This window comes from Patiria miniata, unplaced genomic scaffold, assembly GCF_015706575.1.
Source record: "Patiria miniata isolate m_02_andy unplaced genomic scaffold, ASM1570657v1 HiC_scaffold_3, whole genome shotgun sequence".
NCBI lineage: Eukaryota > Metazoa > Echinodermata > Asteroidea > Valvatida > Asterinidae > Patiria > Patiria miniata.
Genome location: NW_024037069.1, coordinates 44735794 through 44758836, shown reverse-complemented (window position 1 = coordinate 44758836; position 23043 = coordinate 44735794). Strand labels below are relative to the sequence as shown.

General features: G+C 39.7%; 2 protein-coding genes across 2 annotated transcripts in view; one reads left to right on the top strand and one right to left on the bottom strand.

The window, feature by feature from the left end:
- Positions 1–19: 19 nt before the first annotated feature.
- Positions 20–2985, bottom strand: LOC119736852 (sortilin-related receptor-like). Its single transcript, XM_038210862.1, has 6 exons — positions 2959–2985; positions 2017–2046; positions 1680–1826; positions 1217–1378; positions 1027–1056; positions 20–66 (listed from the first exon to the last, which is right to left on the bottom strand). The coding sequence occupies exons 1-6, from the start codon at positions 2978–2980 to the stop codon at positions 20–22; spliced, it is 438 nt and encodes a 145-aa protein (XP_038066790.1). The 5' UTR covers positions 2981–2985.
- A 7864-nt stretch (positions 2986–10849) lies between these two features.
- LOC119737627 overlaps positions 10850–23043 on the top strand; it is a 55578-nt gene continuing 43384 nt past the window's right edge. Inside the window, exons 1-6 of the mRNA XM_038212094.1 lie at positions 10850–11059; positions 15329–15350; positions 16570–16715; positions 17137–17508; positions 19585–19768; positions 21399–21562. Coding sequence (XP_038068022.1) covers positions 10991–11059; positions 15329–15350; positions 16570–16715; positions 17137–17508; positions 19585–19768; positions 21399–21562 — 957 coding nt within the window. The 5' untranslated portion in view covers positions 10850–10990. The remainder of the gene's footprint in view (positions 11060–15328; positions 15351–16569; positions 16716–17136; positions 17509–19584; positions 19769–21398; positions 21563–23043) is intronic.

The following is a 23043-nucleotide window of genomic DNA, read 5'->3' as shown; positions in this document are numbered from 1 at the left end:
ATTCCATGACAGACCTTGATCATTCTGCCACCATTGCATTCATGTTTCCCGTATCCAATAACAGTACTGAATGATAATGTTTTTGTGCAAAAAGGAACCAGACTATTCTTCCTTCCAGCCTCGCTTTGGCAACGTTGATTTGAATGGGAAAGCAAATCAAGAATTTCCAAATTCGTCGTTTCAAACTGTATACGTTTCTTTGTAATGGTGTACAATATTTAAAATAGTAGTATGATAGTAATCTCGTATGCTTTTATTTTATTTCATTGTGGTGTATTGAGTTTGTAATGCATTATATTTGTACATGTGTGTATAAACATTAGTAGTGTGTGCAGGGCCCCAATGGAGACCAGTTTTAAACTGTTTGAGCACACCCTGGGTAACGAAATGTATATAAGAAATAAATGGCAGCAACATGATAGTGGTCTACACTAGTGAATGTATCGAAAAACCTCAAACACACCATTCGTACTACGTCATGTGTTAAAAATACATGTCCTACTTTCAATCCCAAATATTTTTGTTATTTACCAATGGAATAAAAGCAAAATTACAGATCATGAGCACAAGGCATGACAAATTTTATCGAGCCAGTTTCATCAGCTTAGTGCAAGAGGGTAAGATTTAAACGCCATCTTTCCCCGGACACAGTGAGTCAAAACATTTCAAATAATTATCCGTATGAAACTTTTATTATAAACTGTACGAGATCCGGCTGTTTTACACACAGCATGGCGGCTTGCTGAGTGATGCAATCTCATTATTAATGACGGATGACTTGTCAACAATTCCTACCAGGCTCATAGATTTCTCTAAAGACCCTTTTAAATTACTTGGCTTGCGGGTTGAGTAGAACGAGCAAAACTGACGCTCATACAATGGGTCGTCAGTTGACGTCAACAGGTCGTTTTTACTGTTGCAAAAGGATGGTTTAACGACTTCATAATTGGTAAAGTCGTTTTAAAAATAGATGCCTTCATTGTTTTATCATTCAAGAGTCTTTTTTAAAGCTAGAAAAATGCTTACCTAACCTAGCCTGCAGCATTCGCTTTTCATCTGCACAAAAAAGAAAAAAGAATAAATTAATAAAAGAAATGAAAAAGTTCTGTTTATTGCTCTTCCACCTAAAGTTAAGTGTTCTTTGGTTTTATTTTCATACTGCAGTATTATTCAAATGAGGGGATAAACCATAATTTCATATTTCTACACTTCTAACCTTCACATCCTGTTTCATCCTGTCCGTCGTTGCAATCGATGATATAATCACATCGCCAGTATTCAGGAATGCAGTCCCCGTAAGCGTTCTCACAGTGAATGGCGTTGTCGGTGCATTCGAACATGGTCTCATCGCTGTACTCATACATGCTGGAATAGGTAGCTGAACAGAAAAGGATTAATTATCAAGGCTGCGTTTAGATGAACGGTAGATCTTTATTGCTCTTGTCAAGCGTATCAGAACGTTCACTCGAACTTGAAATAAATTTGAAACTTGAAATGAACACATTTCAAAATGACCCACCACTCAATGAATGTTTAACATCAAACAAGACAACAAATCAACAATATAAATAAAGTGAGTAAGGCGTAGCTGAAATCATCAAAATGATCTAAGAAACTGCCGATTGATTTCATTACTGCATTGGATAAACTAGTTCAGTTGGATTGAGGCCTGTTCTTACATGGGCAGTCATTTTCATCTTCGCTTCCTTTGCAATCCACGATGCCATCACATCGCCAATAGCTGGGAATACAGTCACCGTATGGATTCTCGCAGTGAATGGCGTCCGGAGTACAGTCGAACATGGTCTCCTCGCTATATGAAAAGGCTGCATGTATAGAGACAGAGACATATATTAGATCTTTCATCAGGAGAAAAATGACACGAAAGCGTTAAGAAATGTCCACATGAGACCACGGCGCATACCTAAAGCCTTAATTGTGCTTGACCTATCGGTATTAACAGATTGTCAAATATAATTTTTAAAAACACCGACTTTTATTTTTCAAAATACTCACCGACGCTAGAATACGCCTTCTTGCGACGATCTGGATGCGAAAAAAAGATGTGTTAATGAAAATTGAATTTCAATGACAACATATGGTTTTGAAAGATTGCAGCACAACAAACAAGCAAAAAGTCTCGACTTCGCTCTCCTCCAAAATACAAGGACCTGTCCTTATAACGGACATTCTTGCCTAAGGATATGGCTTTTTAACGGATAGTGCCTCGATAGGCCCCCTCACGGCAAAATAACTTCAATTTTGGCCTTTTTTGAGAAAAGTAATTTCTGGCGTTATTGGGGGCGCTGTTTCCCTTTAACGGTCCCTCAAGTTCGTGACTTTCCGTTTCAAAGGTAGCAGGGCGTAGGCGCACACTTGATTCGGTTTCCGTCACAAAATAGCGCATGTTGGGATATTTTCTGATGTGACCAGGCGTGACAAGGCAAAAGGACGTAACTATATCTAAACGATGCATCATTTTGCCTTTTTATTAGGTAGTACGTCATACGCATCGTGAAAGTGCAATAAAAATGCATTTGGATATGCTTTCTCAAGATACATCCTTTTGTCAAAATAATTATGTTTGTGATACTTCATGGTAAAGTTGCGCAACTCGTTTAAAACTGCCTTTTTCAAAAACCCAATAAAGACAAAAAAATCTTAAATTTGTATTGCATGTTTACAACATTCTTCTTAACTCGTGGTAGAAAAATTGCTTTAATTGATGGTAAACTACAAACTAATAGAAAACCTTGAACTTTGACACTGATTTTTCTCGAAATGTTTTTATATATCGTAACCACAGAACGCCATTTGGATACCTTACCCAATATTAATGGCAAACTAACCAATTTTTCTTCATCATTTTGTTTATCCGACCAAAAATCAATCAAGTGAAATCAAAAATTGAGGAACTGATACATTTACATTTCTGTCCAATGTTGTTGGACCACTCACCTACTATATCGCCCTCCTTCATTTTCTTATCTGTTAAAATAGAAGGAAAAAAATGCAGAGTTGTGGAATCGATAACAAAAACTAATTCTTATATTTCGGCGGGCAGTCAGGCAGACATTGCGCCAAGTCAGTTTTCCTTTTCGCTTTCAATTTGATGACATCAATTTTCAAAGGAATTTTCGAATTGACAATGAAATTGTCCTCCGATCGCATGTTGGCGTTATAGTGATGAATAACGACTACAATGCCTCGGTTGCTGAGCCAGTCACCCGACATTTATTACGAACTCAAAGATTTGTATTTTGCCTCGTCTCAATTCAGACGCTCAAAGAAGCTGCCAAGAATCGATGGAGTCAATTCGAAGAAAAAGCTAGCTACCGTTGTGATACACTTACCTGCGTGACGACTATGCCCTTGGTCTCCAGGGCGAGCGGCACAAAGCCCTTGGGAAAAAATCAAATCAATTTATTTCCTTTTTAATTGTTAATGTATTCCAATATTGGTGTTCAGGAGAGTTTAAGACAATAGACAATGGGATTTACTTCCTCATTGCACCCAACAAGCCAAGGAAACAAAATATGTATATATAGGTGAAGCATTAATAGGTGAGCATTTATTTACGTTGCATGAACTTCATTTATTTATCTATTCATTTTGTTCTTTCTGGTAATGAAACCAAGCATTCCTAAAAAGTGCCCTTTGCACTGTAGCCCAAAAGCCTGAAGAAACCTGAGGAGAGACGACAGTACAGTTTTAGAGGTAGGAGAAAACCCCCAGAAGTTTCTCGGGAAAACCAACGGGATCAGGTATAGGACTAAAAGCCCAATTCACATGTGGACGAGGACAGGAATCGAACCCGGACCACAGCGGTGGAAGGCGAGGACAGTGCGCCAACCTGACTCCCCTAAATTCTGGAAGTCCATAAATAGTGTCATGAACATTGGCGCAAAAGCGGGTCGAGGTTATTAAACGTGGTGCACATGAACAAATTCAAAACATCTGAAGAGAACCTGTATCCTTGGATGTGAAGTATCGTAAAATCATTATTATCTCAACAGAATATTGTAAGAAATGCATTTCCTATTTTGCGACTGGCAATCTAAATATACATATACATAAATAAAAAAGAATTGGTGAATGTAAATAATTGGGCACTCGCGTCAAAACATCATAACTTTTTTGTCGTAATTTGCACTGGGTAAGAAAACATTGTATTTATGAACATATAGAATTGGTACTTGGCGTTAGATCACTTCTGAGACATGTGGCTTAAAACTACTCAGCACGCTGGAAAAGAAATTAATTGCGCCACATTGGGAGACCCATGCTATAGTGTAAGGTGTCTTCTCGACAAGTGATGCTAGCATGGAGAGTCTCTGAGTAATCAAAATCACTTTTTTAAGTTACGAAAAATAAGCACAATGATGTGAGATTTAGCTTACCTACAACCACAGTGGTCAGGAGAATACAGACTGCTAGACGAGTCATCTTGTCAGAGTGATGCGGCACACTACTGCTTGACTGAACTCCGAAAAACCGCTCATATTTATAGGATTGGGCCAGCCCCGTCAACAAATTAAAAGCACATGTTCTTTTGTCTAATTGCTTTATTAATGGTTTAGCTACAAGATAATTTGTCTCTTCAAACGAAATGAAAGCATGCACTGCGACATAACGCTCATCAAGTGTCCTATTTTCGTTTTTGATGAAGCGCTTCCACAACTGTTTAAACTTTAGACACCTGTGCTCCCCCATCAGGGGCGGATCCAGGAATTTTCGCAGGGGGGGATTTCATCGGAAAAAAAGAAATCGGAAATGTAGACAGGTTTTCTCCGGACACTAAGTCTTGGCCTCCGAAAATTTGTTGGGTGGTTGGGGGGGGGGGGGGGGGGGGGGGGGGGGGGGGGTTGTACCATACTTTCAATGGGGGCGCTGTTTAAATCCGTCGATTAATAACACTTTATCAAAGAACACTAGTATACCCACTAACCAAGCTGGCTCTGTCTGTATTTTGTGCAAAGGCATTATTACCAGTAATACAATTTTGGGTGTCAGAGGGGGGGGGGGGGGGGGGGGAGGGGATTCGCATTTGTTTTCATAAATTTCTATGGATTTTTTTAACAGAGCGGGGGGGGGGTCAACCTCCCCCCTCCCCCCCCCGATCCGCGCCTGCCCATCACTACATAATCATTAGTGGCGTTAATGATAGATAATCATCATCAATAATGAGTGTTTGAGATGAATTAATGAAGATCAGCTGATTACAATTGACATTGAGTGGAAACTAATATTGTTAACAATTTTGTTTTTCAAACGCATTAGGAACTTCTGTCGTGCATTTTGACAAGTTTCAATGTTGCCTTGCTACACATGTTTGAAATGTTAACATCTGTTTCCCTCCACTAATGGAATGTTAATGGAACGCAATCATCATTAGGTCTACTGAGTTGTTTGAGATGAGTTACTGAAGATCGGCTGATATGATAACGGTAAACTGAAAGTATGAGCCAGAATTTCTGACGCAACGTGTGTGACTACTTTGTCAAGTTTCAATTCTACTTCAGTATATGCTATATGTGTTGTAGTCAGGTGATTTGTTTTCCTGCAGATGTCGGAAGAGGGCGGCAAACAGACACAGTTTTATTATCAGATAGTAAAAGGTGATGGTAAGACCAGTGTGGAAATGTCCCCCAGAATTATCTCCACCCCGGCCGGATTTTCCTGGTTTTGCCTGGATATTATTATCTAAGTATTAAAGAGGGAGTTTCATAATGTACTCATTGATAAATTTTGTTGGTCACTAAATATATCACTCTCTTAGATAATTTGTAACGTTCATCATGTGATTGTGGGAAAAAGGGTTGGTTTTTATTTATAATTTTCTTTTTCTAAATGTGAAATGTAAAACGACTGCATAAGAAAGGACTTCAGCCAGATCTGTACTTAGTGTTATGAGCTGCGCGCACATTAGTACTATTTATTCGCTACAATATAATACAAAATTATTTAATAAGGGATTAGTCATCACTGTATATTTTGACCAGCGTATTTTATATCGACAATTACAATGATTATACAGTATAATTATTTGGTAAACGAATTCTGTCGTAAAATGTGCTTATATCATAAGTTATAAACGAATTCGGGTCCAAATAGGTCTGTGCTGATAAGAAGGGATTTGAGTAGGTGCCCCGCCATTTTAAAATGTAAGTTTTTTCTGACCGTAAATTTCACCTAGAACCGCCTTATTAGTCCGATGTGCACTTATCTTGGGCTTTTCGACGTCTCCTACATTTCATTTTTGGTTCAAGTTCTATGAGCATTTTCGGCATTGGTACACAAATCAATTGTCTCTAATCAAATTTTTCAAATCAGTTGTTGAAAACATTTTCGTCTTCAAATATTACAGTTTCAAGGAATATTCATTTCGTGTGATGTAGTACTAACGGTCCAAACATTTGATGCACCTGCCGATGTTTCGGAAGTCTTTGTCATAGACGGCAGTCCGTGTCCCTCTGGTCCCTTGTACTTTATCGCCGGCGTAGCAGACAGCGGAGGGACTGTGTAATTGTCCGGAGGCTTCGGAGGTTGTGAAGCTGGAATGGTGACCAGGCCGTGCATGGGGCCGTGAAGACGGGGAGACTGGACAGTGATTACGTGGTTGAGCTTACGGATCGATTCCGGTCCAAACTGTCCTGCGTAGGAAGAGTCTTGACTGCCAACCGACAACTCCGACCAGCTCATGCTAGTTGCAGGTGGATCTCCGTGGGGTCTATTAGGGTCTTCGCGATCATTTGGAGTTCCTGTGGTGGGAATGTGTGTGTTCGGCTTGATTGCAACGCCAACTTTGTTCTGGGAAACCCGATGGGCTCTCTTGTGCGTGTATCGGCATATGAGCATTCCAAGGCACACTCCTACGGCGCCCATGACCATGCATATGACTCCAGGTTCCGATGGATGATACGCCATTCCTTCGAACATGAAGACAACGCCGAGGAGAACGAGCGGGAAGCCGAAGCTGACAAGCACGATTGCCACGATGAGTAGAGCAGCGTAAACTGTGGATGCTAGGCGACGGGAGATGATGGTGCGATGGCCAGCTTGCTGGCTGCCTCTGACGCGGTGATCGCGACGGAGATGTCTCCGGCGTTTTCTACGGTGTTTTCGTTCGCCTAGTCCCATGATGATCAGTTTCAGTCGACAGTAATATTTGGTGATGACTAAAGTTCAAAACATCACAGCCAAACGGGCATGGAGAAGTTTTAAGCCAGCGAATCGTCGTGCTAATTTCGAAAAACTCAAGCTTAATTATTTCCGGTTCAAAAGGCAAGACGGAAGTTTAACTTGTTCCAAGATAAATCTCACATTGGATTCCTTTACCTACCGCGTTGAACTTTGGTGTTGACGAAAGCACGTCATGCCGATAGGTGCTTGTGAAAGTCCTTCCTACTACTTCACAGGATCACATCCATAATGTGTACATGACGTGTTATTTGGGGAACATGCACCCAACAATACCAGTCGGGAATTAGCGTACTTTTCTGAAGTGACCTCATATAATTGAACGTAAACGAATCCTATATACATAATAAGTGGTATCTTCAACGCAATTACCAGTTCAACGTCTTTACGTGTTGGAGTCATCATTAACCATGTTTCAAGACGGCCGCGTAGTTTGTGCGTACTATAATTAGCTTTGAGGAACGGGCAAGGGCGATCGAGTAATGACTTACTAGCCCCAAGACCCAAGCCTACCCATCACGAAATACACGGTAAATACCGTATTTACCAGCCTTTAGGGTTGCTTTAGCGCACAATACGTAAAGCCACACAAGTGTGTACCTTTTGAGCCCATCGAGTCAGCCTGGTTATGCAATGTTTTTTTAAGCGCTTTTGACAATCTGGACACCATTGCATGTTTTATTTAAACAAGTTCGACAACGCTTCAGGTGAGTGAGGGTTGCTATAAAGTAACTTATATTTTCCCACTCTACCTGGTTCGCTTTGTTTAATGATAATAATAATAATAATCTTCGTATCCTGCCGATTATACGTTGGGTGGACGTTTTGTGTGGTCCTTGAGAGTTGGCACAAATGTGTTAAAGTAAAAAAAAACGTGCCTAGAATATCCGTAGCAGATTGAAGCAAACGTCCTGGATCCCGGGGACGTCTTTCCAAAATGAGGACGCTGAAATCACTGGAAAACCAAAAGCCTGGAAACATGGCAGGGTATATAAAGAATATGCCCTGTGACGTCATCAGTGGCGTATCCAGCTGGCTGAGCTGGGGGAGGGGACTTGCCCCCGCCCTGTCGTTTTTGTTTTTGTTTTTGTTTTCTTGTACTGGTAATATTTCCAGAGATCTGACATGAACGACAAATAAAGAAAACCAAGCTTTAAAAAAATAGGGCGTCAAAATGTCAGCAACAGAAAATGACAGCGCATAGATTCCCCCCACATCAAATGCTGATAAGCCGCTGACTAAGACTTTTGATTTTGCACCCCCTCCCCCACCGAATCATATCAAAAGCTGGATAAACTGCTGGACGTCATACCAACTGGCAACCGACAGGCAACCCAAAACCATTAACATGGTTTCATGTTTTTAGCACGCGTTAAACAGTTTATGTCCACACTTTCACACCAATCACATTTCAAGAGATACACATGCAGTGCAAGATGAGAACAGTTTGCGTAAAGTGACCACAACATGCAGTTTATTCTCTTTTATTTCAGCCACATCCAACAGCGCAAGCTCCAATAACAGGATGGATAAATGGAGAGAAGACAATGAGAAGAAGTTACAGTTTTAGAGTTTTAGAGGTGGGAGGAAAAGCCTAGAAGAATATTCTGGGGAAAACCCACGGAATCAGGCAGGGACTGAAAACCCAATCCCAATTGGCCTAGGCGGGATTCGAACCCGGGTCACAGCGGTGGAAGGCGAGGAAAGTACCGCTACGCCAACCTGACTCCCCAGTTTGTAAACAAATGTAGCATGGTCTATGTCTGTTTCGATGTCTGTGGGCTTCCTTGTTTGTTGCACACTTTTCTTATTATTCTGGACTTGTTTTTTTATGAGAATATCAAAAGTATATATTACAGACAAAATCACGAAATGTGTATTTTCGGGTTTGGGTATTTTTGTTTTTGTGTAATTTGTATGTGTAGGCCTTTACGATTTGTATTTCTTTTTATTGTGCATTTTATGGGAATAAAGGATCTAAACTAAGTGATCATTCTTGCCTAAAAGCAAAGATAGCGCCCTCTCGCAGTGACCTTAAATATTGAATATTGACTTATTTGATGTAAAACGACTCAGCAATTATCTTTGTATAAACTTTTAAAGCATGTGAAGGAAAATTGTACAAACTACTCGAACAGCCCCATACTCTGTGCCTACATGTTTGTATTATTGCCATATTTTAGAGAAAAATCAGCAGACGAATACTGAAATTTGTGTATGCGGATTTTTATCTCCCTTGTTTCTTGTCTTGTATTGACGTAAAAAAAATGAAGTGGCGTCGGAAATCCCCTTTCGCAGAAAAAAATATGTGATAAGTCGACTATAAACCAGTCACACGCACTAAATATTACATGGCCTTTTGGCTATCGACGTTTTTCTGCTATAAGCAAAATATACTTTCCATTAACAGCAAAGCTCCGCGAAACTTGACCCTTGACGTTCCATCAAATTTGGATTAGCTTTGGCAAAGTACACATGTTACGAAATAAACATTGACAATATTTAACTTCTCAATAAAGTTCACAGGGTATGAATATTCAATGTTTTATTAATGGAAATTAAAAAAAAAAAATAAAGGAAGGCAGGTCTTAGCTTAGTTGGCGGAACATTCCTGAAAATATGAGAAAGACCAAAGTACTTGTTAAATGCTAGGGACTATTTGAAAGGTATTCGAATAAGAACAATTCTAAATTTTGAATTTTTTTGGGCTATAAAACCTCCGTGTAGAGGCACGGACATTTTTGGGCAAAGGTTTGCAACTGGAATCAACTAATTCTAGATAGCTGCATGGGCTTGTTTATGTCCTCTTGTGTCCCCAAAAGAGTTGAAGAAATGAAAATGGTTTTGGAGAAAACTATACATAGTATTACTATTCGTATATGTTTGAACGGCGCCCCCTATAGTGTCGAGTGGAATATTCCACCTCCCCTCCCGCCAAGCTTTTGTGACCCTCAGTGTTAATACATGTACTAAATAGCCGCTGCTTATTTTGAACGACCATCAGGAGTGTAATTTAAATTGACATACCGCCCACGAAAACGTGTTATATTGTGTAAAACTAAAGGTTGCCGACTAAAGCTTCATTAAATTGCTGTCTTATCATAGGTATCTGCACGCGCACGTCATGTAGTGTTACTAAACTTATTTATCAAAACAAGTCGTCTTTTAAGAATGCGAAATTGCTTGCTGCCAGTGATAAAACTAATTTGACACGTCGTCATCGTTAAGATATTAACGCGTTATGTGGTACCAGTACAGACAACCCCCAATATTTTTTTACCAGTCTGCAAAACTCCCCTCCGCACTTTCTAGCGACCCGGACCATCCTACCAACGTCTTTCGTAAACCCATTGTATGTTCCCAACAGCATTTGCATAACAATGATCTGGATTCTCTGTGTCTTCTCATCAGTTATTTCAATACCAATTAAGTGTTCCCAACACGGCCTTAATGGATCTGGCTTCTGCGTCATTACCCATTTTGAACCGATTACCATGGCAACCATACGCTATTTATCCTCGAAAATTGCTGGAATTATTTATGAGGGTCAGCGGAGCTAACAAGGCATGAAGAGTAACGACACTCAACCAGACGCTACCCGCTGTGCGTTTTCTATTGGCCCGCTAAACAGATCCACCCGTGACTCTCGATGGGGACTAACATGATATCATCAGTGTCATGTTAGTATGATCTGAGTATACTTCACATTTAACAACATACTGCTTTGAATTGAGCGAAGGTTGATGTCTTCTATTTGCACTTGTTATAACTAAGATGACAAAGGAAAACAATGATGGCAAACCAACGATGTATTACGTTTGAAATGGAAGTATGGACCATTTTCTTACTGGGAATTGTGGTACGTACATATTTTTTATTTTTTTTATTTTATATTCAATATAGAATCGATTCAATATGGAAAGATCAAAGTTTATTGCAGCGATTATAAGGGTAATATGTTTTGTAATGATATTTAAAACATGTTTTATGTTAATCTTAGATGTTGCGAGGTGAAGGTTGTTAGTGTCCTTCTGCCCACCTGTTGGTATCGCCCCGCGGTTATATGTGGCGCTTGAATTTCAACATTGGTTTCTGTAAATGCTATTAACAATTTTAGTACAAATGCCTTTTTCGAGGGTGATTTTCTTCATAATCAATGTACATAAATAAGTAAAAAAATAAGTGAAAACTCTAGAATTTTTGCACGTTAATTTCCCTATTCATGGGTTCCGGAAGCGCGCCACCAGGAGTGAACTTTCACTGCAATATTGTTCACATTTGCTATATATAATTTTAAATGTATCTGGCGACTGAAGTTGACCAAGTATAATTTCAGACAGATTTCAGATTTCAGAACTAATATTCCAGCGACTGGACTCTGAAGTCGTTTCGAAAGACTAAATAGTCCATCTGTCGCATATAGTCACTCCTTGTTTCAAATGTAAACTCTAAGTCAAATCAATCGGCCTGACTTTGGAACGCCAAGTACGTGAAATGAGTTGATTGTGGCTGTTCGAACTCACCTATTCCGTGGAGCAATTGGTATCTAAATTAGGTCCTTGCTATCAGAGGAACGTCAATTCCATTTCGAATTATTTCCTGGACTTCCTCTATGTTTGAACTGTCTCTGATATGGAAGCGTAAGCTATTTCGATATGAAGTGTGTAAATATGTCCTAATATTATTCATCGTCAGTACACGCAAGTAAATGGTAGTGCAAGTACAAGGACCACTAAAAGTCGGTAGCTTCTTTGACATTTTTTTTTTATTTCACCATTTTCAAATATTACGAAATATATCCTACTCGATTATCAGTAAATCAAAGGATCAAGCATCCTATGAAATCATTGCGCCCAGTCATTTTCGAGAAAAGAGGAATTAATACCATCATTTTCTCTCGATGGTTAGAACCAAACCATCTCGAGAAAAAGAAACTTTCTTTTGAAGACCGCCCAAAATTGACCGAATTTAGTTAAGTTTGTACTCGGTTACATATCTGTGATATGAGAAACTTTTCCCGAGAAAAACAAACTGGGATCATGCCACAAGAGGGTGCAAATTAAAACGAATCAATTGAAAAAGAAAAATGAAGATGCATTTTTACAGTTTTCTCAAAAAGTATTTTATATCTACTGAACGTTTATTTCGACAGGTTATTTTTCAACAACCTGCTTAAAGGGCCTGTCACATTTTATGCGATCTCATAGGAGTTACGGCGACCAAAAATATTTCATAAATTTAACAATCGCAGCGAGGACGCAAGAAAATGACAACTTTCTGTCTCAAAGAAGGTCAAGCTAAGCTCATACTGTGCTCTTCCCGCGCTTACGATGCGCTCAACTCGCTCTCTATGCGCCCCTGTCAAGCCCAATTACTTGATCTAGTCGCTGCCGCTGCGCTGTCACTGCGTTCACACTACGCTCTGCTCGCTGTTGATACGTCCTAGTAGATCGCGTCGCGCTCTCTATTCGACCAAAATACGCTCATGTGACGTCACTTGCGCTGTATAAATACCACGACAAAACGGTCAATACACAGTCCAGTTTCAAAATTATTCTACAAGTTCATCGCAGTCGAGTTACTTTCTCATGGAGACTATATCGACTGACTTGCGCCTATAGGCTGCCTCAATGCCACTTCAATGTCGCACGATTCACACTCGCACAGCGCCCGAGTTGCATCATTACGGCGCCCTGGCAAGAGCACAGAGGTGTTGCGATTGCTTTGAGCATGTTCAAAGATCTTTGCGCTCATCAGAGACCATTAAGAACCTCTGGCGCCCATCTGGCAACCTATGTAGTTGTCGCTGCGATGTAGTAGTTGTTTTTGCGCCCCAGCTATTTTTCAAGGACGCAGTGAGAGCGCATATAAGATCGCAGACAGTGTGACAGGGCCTTTAAGATTTATTGCAAATGCTGTGTATTTCCTTTAAGTTACCAAATTTGTCCAATGCGATTAACTTATTCTCAAATTGTGAATGTCATGTTCCAATTCAGGAATGTTCCATTGTGTATAATGTCGTTTAATCATTAAGATCTTTTCTATATTGGGCAATTCCACGCACAAGTCGACACGGGTCAGTGAAAAGTGGAATATCTATGAAACATAACAACCTCAATCGTGGTATCACATTAAAGGGGACAAAAAGACCTTCATTTAAGTGGCGCACTAGTGAGATGGAATATGATCAAATGTATTTTATGTCCACAAAATGTGTTTGTTTTGGCTAAAATAATAAATTTTAGGTAGTCAGTTGGCGTCTTGTTTTCACATGCAAAATACAATGTGAGATTTTTCGTTTTAAATCAGACACAAATGTTAATATTCTAAGCCCAAAAAGTTTTTTGTTTTCATTAATAGTTTCACAAATATTTAACTTATACCAAAGATGGGCAGACAAACTGTTTTGGCTAAAATAATGAATTTTAGGTAGTCAGTTGGCTTCTTGTTTTCAAATGCAAAATACAAGAGTTATTGTGAGATTTTTGGTTTTAAATCAGACACAAATGTTAATATTCTAAGCCCAAATAGTTTTTTGTTTTCATTAATAGTTTCACAAATATTTAACTTATACCGAAGTATGGGCAGACAAACTGTAACGCGAGTTGCGGTAACGCGAGTTACCGCAATCATTGCTCTAGAGATTTCATGTTTGATCATGGAAGCGTATCAAATAATTTTAATTGTGTAAGGGCACTGAAACGATTCTGCCAACAGTGCACAGAATGAGGACAATTTTCAAATGCAAGGTATTTAATTTTGTATCATGTCCTTTTTTGGTACCCAAAAGTAATAAAAACTTAACATTATAGAATAGCATGATTTGACATTACAGACTAACACCACAGAGTTGATGGAAGACACCCCCCCCCCCTCAAATGTAACGCGAGTTACCATGGAATCACGTTATTGGCTTTGTTCTCGTAAAAGATGAAACAGTAAAAATGTATGGGTATATAAACCACAGCACACAGAAAAACGTAGAATTTCCCTTAAAAATGACTATTATTAAACAAGAATTAGCATAAAAGAGCATGACAACGCTAATGAGAAATCGCGAAAAGAAAAGACCAGAAAACGCCCCTCTTGTTATCGGACGTTTTGTTTTCCACGTAATCAGATATAAATAAGCAAATTGGCAAAAACAAATCTTCCCGATTTCAGTCAGTTTGCATTTTCATACACATTTTTGAATTTAATTATTTCTTCACGGAAATTGTGCTCTTGGCTCGTGAATGCACTGAGGAAATATCAATTTTTTGCTCATTAATAAACAAAAGCCTTTCATTGCTTCGTTTTGTGGCGTGTTCAAGGACTCCAAGGTCGTAAATACTCCGGACTCCTTCCCATTCGAAAATCGATGGTTCCGTAATTATTGTGTGGCCTTCTCGTACTCTCGCCGAATTGCAACGTTAACAAAGCTCCGTTGCATGTTCCCCCTCTGAACGAACATGACTGAAACCAAATTAGTTACATTTTCTGTTGCCATGGTAATGGCGCTTGAGAGTATTATGATACCTATAGTGGCCTGGGTTGACAATTCATCAAGGTAAATAATGTGGTCTAGCTGATGCATTGTAGAGTACGTTGATGCATCAAAGCGTGTAATCGTTGTAAATATAATATTGATGATTTTTTTACCCAAAATATTTACGCTGCTACAGCGAGTGGTTTAAGGAGACATTAAGCTACTGCTAAAATTGTAAAACTAGCTTAGAACTTTATCAATGACACTTATTTTGCTTGATAGATGCATGGTCACTTTTTCAATTTTAAAACGATTCTCAGAAATCGTAATAATACATGAAACATTACCGCTGAAAAATCTTTTCAGTAGTAGAGTGCATGCTTGAGCATTTTTTGCAGCTCGGTTTTCCAACATTTTCACAGTCACGGGAACCTCCAGAATTCATGCTCCTATAACCCTATTGGTAAATATTACCAATTCTTTGGAAATTGTGTTCAACATAGAGGCTGATTTATGCGGCATTTGCAAGACGAATAATCAGGGGAACAGCCAGTAACATGAATTCGCTGACTCTTTTATCATTGGGAACAATGTGCTGTTGTCAACTGCATCATTCTTGTCCTAAGAAGAATTATTTTATTGCTCGTTTATTTTCAACAGACTATCGCACAGCCTGTAAATGGTAAGTCAATTTTTTTCAGTCATGTATCTTTGTCAGTTTTCGTTTTAAATGAGGGCCGTTTCATACTCAGCGCGAAAGCGAATTGCGGTTTTGACGTAGCTAAACATTCGCTGCGAAATTAACCGGAGTTGAAATGTGTTCAACCTTTGCGAAATCGCTGCGCGAATACTTGTTGTGACGTCACAAATTCGCCGAGTATGAACCGTCTCTACGTTATTACCCTTTGGGGTGGTAGATGCATGCACGGCTCCATAGAAATGTGTATAATTATGCAAGAATCCGTTCATCACAAAATTAGAGCGTATATATAACTTTAAGTTTTTTTTAATTAACGAGTCTCTAAATTTAAATCCAAAGAGCGAAACTATATTGGACTAGACGAAATTAATCTCATTTAATTAGATTAAAATACTCTGGAAAAAAATCGAATCCAATTAGACCAATCTAATCCAACTTGAGTGAAGACTAGGTCTATTCGATTGAATGAAATTCTAAAACGTCTGGTCCCTAATACTTTCAGTCAGTGGTAATGAATCTTCACTCGAATGGAGTGAATGTTCCGACTCCTTGGAAATAAGAGAGTAGGCCTGAAGCCCGGTTCATACTTCACGCGAATGCGAATGCGAAGCAAACTTGACGTCATGAAACATTCGCTGCGAAATTTGCCCGAGTTGAATATGTTCAACTTTTACGAATTCGCAGCGCGAATACTCGCCATGACGTCACAAATTCGCGTTCGCTTTCGCTTTCGTGCCGAGTATGAACCGGGCTTAAAGCGCCGCACCTTTTCTGAATTCCAAGTTAAAGTTAACAATTCTTAGTTTTATGTCCATTCCTTTGACCAACAGGAAATGCATTTTGTGAATTTGTCTCGTGCATTTTAGTTTTTGTTTCCTTGTTTATTTTAGAAAAGAAATATATGAGAGCATTTTTTTCTTGTTTTTTTTCAGCATATATAAACACAAAAGTTTAAAGAGGTCAGTCTTTTTTATCACCAAAATTAATGTCTAAAATTACGAACCCCAAAATATATACCTATAGTTATTCCTGATGTCACGATCACAAACAGAAACTGTGCAATACATCTAAACACGACTAAAGGCTAAACATGTAAAATGTGGGTACAAAAATGTTTAAATTCAAAGCTCAATTTTTACAGCTTCTGTGACTTTGCGTCAGCTTAGCCATTTGAACCTTTCTTTTTTATCTCAACTATCAGCCGTCTTAGAAATTGGATGCTACCCGATGAACAAAACGAATCCGAAATTCCGGGTATCTGGCGGGAATTACGACCCAACCAATGTCAAGCATGAAGACTGTATCTTCGCATGTTACATACAGTCGCAAAGTTACTCGGGATTGCAGGCAGGTTTAAAATCCTTATTATTTAGCTTTTTCATTACAGAAGCAAATCTGGGTATCTAGGAAAAGCGCTACTCCGTCCGTACAAATACCGATGGAGGAATAGAGGACCTACCAACTACCCATACAATTTTCCATACACTTTTCATTACTTATAGATCAATTGCATTCAGTAGTCATCTTTGACGTGTGTTTTGTTATGTTAATTCATTAAAATTTGTAACAATGATTGCACAAGAGCTCTTCTCGTGCATGTCCCTGTTGAACAAAAGCACATACCTTCAAGATGGCAGTGCAAAAGATCGATAGGACTAATGAAGTAACTCATTGTTTAGCTTTTGTCCAAGCATTTTGTTTGCTAGAACAATTCGAGAAGTCCTGAGAAGTTTATAAATCCTATTATTGTTTTTCTGTCGTCTCTCAGGCTGGTCACTGTCTGTGTTCAAGCACCGCCTATCTCACAGATCCATCGCCGGTCTGTGGCGACCCTTGTCCCGGTGATGAGCAACAGAGCTGCGGTAACGACACCCACGTCGCGGTCCCCGTGGACCCCATCCCGTCCAACCTACCAAACATTCAGCTGGTTGAACCAACGGGCACCGTCATCGCTGGCAAGCCTACCGAACTTACCGTTACAGGTATTAGTGTCGGTGATGTCACTAGCAGTTCCAAGCTGGGATTCGAACCTGGTGACGGTAGCCTGACCATTTGGGAGGAGACTGCTTTGGCTACCAGTTACGTGTATCCAACCAGCGGACACTTCGTTGTTGTGGCGACGGGACAAAGAGACTTATTGGTAAGTAAAACACCTTTTTTCCTAATAATTTATCTTCCTAAGTAAAACAAAATGATACTTGACAGTAGACTAACTCAAATCACCAAAAAAAGAGAGCACAAATGGCTCATTTAAATGATCATAATACATGTAGGCTGATGTTCGAATTTGAATGACAAGTTTAAACGAACCATGCGATGTAATTTGTTTAATGCATTCCTTCGAAATAAAATTTGGGGAATTTAACCTATCAATTTGTTTAGCAATTTTCATGGTTGCTTTGGTGTCTTTTTGGTTTTTTTGCTTATGCACATTGACATATTCATGACAAACAGTGTGATGTCATTTCAGGCAGAGACCATCCGTGTTACAGCTATTTCAGCACCAAAAGTTGCCAGAATTTTAGATATTTTGCTGTTATAAATTTTCTTTTCTCTGGTGATTCGATGTTGTGTCAGTACATGACAGTCATGTTGACAATTCATCAAGGGAAATAAGTCAGCCGATGAATAAACTTTTCTCATGTGTGTTTTCAATGAGCACGTTTTTGGGTTCCCAATTTAAACAGAAAACCTCTAAACTGTATAGTCTTCCTGAAATGACATCACAGCAACAGCTCCCTCTGTTGTCTGCAAAAGCATGGACACTGTTAGATGTTTAAAGAAGTGCACTTGGGAATGAAATTAACCGAAAGGGATGTCAACTAGTTTTCATAAATTTAAGAGGAGTAGAAGGTTGCATAAAATATGTTCCGAAGAAAAGTTCATGTCATTAAAATTATATATATTCAATTGCAAACAATGAAGATAAGGATACGAATAGAAAACGAATAACTGTATTTTTCGAGTATGTTGCGCATCAGGCCTGGTGCTCTTGTCAGAAAATTCTGGAAAATTGTGTTTTTAAGTATTTTCTTGACAACCTCTTCTTCATAATTAAACCCAAGATCATCTAGGCAGTATATGTTATGTTTTGAGAAGAGAGCCCTCTCTCAAGAGAAGGAGCGGATTCTGACACCCCCCCCCGCCTTCCCTGAATAAACCGATCTCCGGTGCAAATTCTAAGTTTGACATGTAAAATAATGAAAATGGTATCCAAAATTCCGGTCGAACTAGAATGTGTTCGGTAATATTGTCGTTGCCATTTACCTGTAAATTATGCAAGCTAAACGAAGAACCTAAAATTGGTGTCAAAACGTGCGCAATAGAGCGTGTACGTTGCCCTAAAAAAAAACGTGTAAAACGTCCTATTTGAAACGATATTGAATTGATTGTAATGATTAGGCCCTCTATTATTAAATTAAAAGAATCGTTGACCTCAACCTCTGTTCAATCGATCACGCGGATAACAAGTGGTTTAATTCAAAAGACTAGATTAGCCAGTGTTCACATAAAAAAAGGAAAAGTGGACTGGCGAAACTAACAGGCTATACGTCAAGCAAACACAATCCGCGAATTTTGATAAAAAGTGTCGGTAATGTTGAAACGGAAATTAGGGTGGACATGAGCCCGGCTGTTTTTAGACTGTTTTCTCGGTCGTGAAAATTCATCGAAATCATTAAAATGGTTATTGTTCTTGCATAAAGTTGCTCTGCTGCGTGCTAACCCCGAAGAATAGATTTTCTTTCTAAAGTGCTTTTTTTCTATAGCAATACAAAAGTTCTTCACTTTTGAATGAGACGTACATCGAACAAAAAAAGCCGCCCACGTTTAGTTAAGGAATATTTACTGTACAATTCTCGACTTATTTTAGACTGGAGAAAAATTCACGTAGGGTATCTTTTTGTGAGTCATGGGCGCTAAAAAAACAAAAAAAAACCAAAAAAAAAACTACATTATTTCAGAGGATAAAAACGTCTAAAATAGAAAAAAATAGAGCACATTAAATATTCCGTGTAAAGAAACATACAAACTGAAAATTCTGGAGCATGGTTAAGGACTTTCAAATGTGGCACATGCATGGTTCATTTGTGATCACCGTATTATAAGCGTTTTAATATTGAGTTGGCCGGGAAAGCCACCTTTCCCCACGCACAAAACTTGCCTTAAAGCTTCATTTCTCGCATCAGTAATCATCCTATTGTTGCACCTGTCACAGCTCGTTGCACACGATGCGGTTCCGATCACCGTTGTCATGGAAACGGCTGGCGTTTGTCTCCAGTGCCCTGCTGTTGTGGCGATAGAACAACCTTTTGACTGCACTGTGGAGGTTATACAGGGATCGGATGTGACGTTGACGATGTCGATCAACGATGCAGACATGGCACCTCTGCCTCTTGGAAGTAAATCTATAAGGCCAAAAAAAAAAAATCGGTCTCTGGTCAGACCATAGTTCAAGAATTGACGACACGGCTTTTGTTGTGGGGGGGGGCTTTTTTTCGAGCTTAAATTGTACAGACAAGGTGCGGTACTATTTTGCTTTTTTGGTGTCTTCATGTACATTGGTGTCCTCCATAATTTGCCTTGGTGCTCTCGATCATTTGCCTTGGTGCAAATTCCCATTCCTTGGTGCTCTTTGGTACAAAAAAATGAGGAGGTGCGGCAATAGAGGGCGCTGTTGGAGCTACCGCGGAACATTTTGGGAACAAAAAAGATTGACGCGCATGATTAAAATCGACGCGCGCGATGACCAGAGACCAACTTAATTTGTTTTTTGGCCTAACAGATAGTATTTTTTACCTCTAGTTTTATTGAAGGTAATGGACACTATTTGCTAAAATTCACAAATGGCTGTCAAAATATCATATGATTCATATCATATCTTACATTATCGTAAGTACATAATAGAATCATATGCATCCTGGGAAATCATTGCGCCCAGTGTGCTGTCATTCTCGAGAAAGGAGCAATTACCATCATTTTCTCGGGATGCTTTAGTAGCAAAATAGGGACCAGACCATCACGCTTTCAAAGGAAACCTACTATATGTTTTGTGTCGAGAAAAATGGAGATGATTTTTTACAGTTGTCTCAAAAAGTTTATATCTACTGCGCTGAAATTTCAACATGTTGCAGGTTAATTTTAATGGACTGCGTCAGATTGATTGTATTGTTGTTTCTCGAATCGGCAAAACAGGGTTTTGTTTGCAAATGTCCATTACAGACAGTGGGTGCGCGTTTTCATACTCCACCACTTGAATTCTATTAACAACCGCGTAAATATAATTATATGGAGGCACGAGGTATTTTCCAAACTTCCATTTTTTTCTTATTACAAGAGGCCAAGTTCCGATTTGGTCATCCCATTTTTTTCACAGTGCATCTTTTTGGCGCTTAGCAGCATATGGCTTCAAGTTGTTTTGCCGCCATTCCTAAACCGAAGTTTACGAAGATTCCTGTAGTGTCAAATACTCGCATGAACAATTTTTTTTGAGCCCTTGAACAGAGCGCCCTCAACGAGGAAAAGCTTTGCTATTAAAATTCAATGAACGCCCAATACAAGTGTCTACTCGTGCGTGTCAAACACTGACCATGGAGGAAAACACCTCCATGCTCTGACGGAGACTTGCCCAAAGGGCACTCTAGTGCAATAATTTGTTGAAGAGAACAGAGAGGGAAACTCTTTACGATGAAAACTGCATGAACTGGCATGATCTCAATCATCTCAATTGCTCAGCCCATACAGTTCTTTTTTCTTTTTTTTAGTTAGAAACTTTAGAGTTCAGATCAACAATTCGTGTCAACCTCTGTATACCCTCCTTAACTTCTTTCCCTTGGCCCCTCCCCCTCCTCCACCACTACCACTGCACACGCCACCCACCCAGGTCATGGCGAATGTGAAACATTTCAATATATTGATAAAGTATGACAAAGTGCTCGCACATTCATCACTTCACAGACACAAATAAAAGTCAGAAAGGGAAATGCTAAGCGACAACTTAACTGTCATCGCGTCCATTTTGGGCTTCCGTAGGTACCACATTCACTTTGCACGGTGCGATAGGCCTGAACGGTTCCCAGACTACTGCAGAAACTACCACGTGGATATTACCATCGACAGAATCCTTGCAGAGAACCAGACTGCTGGCAATAGAGGCGCTGATTTCAGATGTTGGGAGCGGAACGTTCACCATTCTGGTAAATATTTAAGGTTTCTTTTCAAAATGGGGGTTAAAATGGTGACAGTTTTTTTTTAGAAGGATTGAAATTCCACTTGATAGACATCGACGAAAATGGGTAGGACTACATGTAGGACCTGCCGCCTTCTGTGTCGGTCAACTCAACAGACAACTGTCACCCTCTTGACCGTTGAGGGCGCTTGCATGAATGAGAATTATAAAGGAAAGCTTCCCAAATATATCCTTGTCATCATGCATAATTGGCGCAGGTAACGCTTGCAATGCACGCGCATTGTCCAACGCAAATTGAGGCACAATTGCAGAATACCCTGCCACTCGATCTATCCACCTAGCTCTACTGAGTGGAGCGTTGAATTACGGGTACCCCTCCATACAAACGCTCCACCGATTTGCCATACTTTGGTAGCACCATTACACGGTTGTCATGACGGTATGCATTTTGTGCATGCCCTCGCGAGGACAAGGCCAAAAAAAACTGATAAAGAAAATACAAATGAGGAAGACAGTAACCCTGGATAGATCCACACATTCATGACATTCCATATGACCCCTCAAATTGTTTCGAACAACCGGTCATTTTGAAAAAAGAACAAAATAGTCTGAATTTACCGCTCACAATTAAATGTGTCTGCCGAGTTGCACAGTCTATTTCACTGACATGACTGATGCATAATTCATTGCGCGCGTGTGTGACGTCACTATTGAAGAAAAACAAGTCGCGCTTAATCAATGACTGTTTCATGTACTGATATGTGCCCCGCACCAAAAACCCACAGTCAGACGGCGCGGGGCACATATGACTACATAAAACAGCTATTGAGTAAGCGCAACTTGTTTTTCTTCAATAGTGACGTCACACACGCGCGCAATGAATTATGCATCAGTCATGTCAGTGAAATAGACTGTGCAACTCGGCAGACACATTTAATTGTGAGCGGTAAGTTCAGACTATTTTGTTCTTTTTTCAAAATGACCGGTTGTTTGAAACAATTTGAGGGGTCATATGGAATGTCATGAATGTGTGGATCTATCCAGGGTTACTGCCTTCCTCATTTGTATTTTCTTTATCAGTTTTTTTTGGCCTTGTCCTCGCGAGGGCATGCACAAAATGCATACCGTCATGACGACCGTGTATGGTGCTACCAAAGTATGGCAAATCGGTGGAGCGTTTGTATGGAGGGGTACCCGTAATTCAACGCTCCACTCAGTAGAGCTACTATCCACCATGTCCTGATGTCCACCTCGTAGCGGCTACGAGGTCACGGTTGATTGACCTCAATAAACATTCTCAGCGCTACTTGTATACTATGCGTCATGCTTCATTGCACTCCCACTTCGTAACCGCGTAGCCGCCAACAGGGTAGTTGGTTTTTTTCAGCAACGCCCATTCATTTTGTGTTGCTTCGTTCTCAAATAATGGACCCCCACTCAGTATCCGCGTAGCTGGCAATGGACTTGAATTGTTTCTTTTCCAGTAAT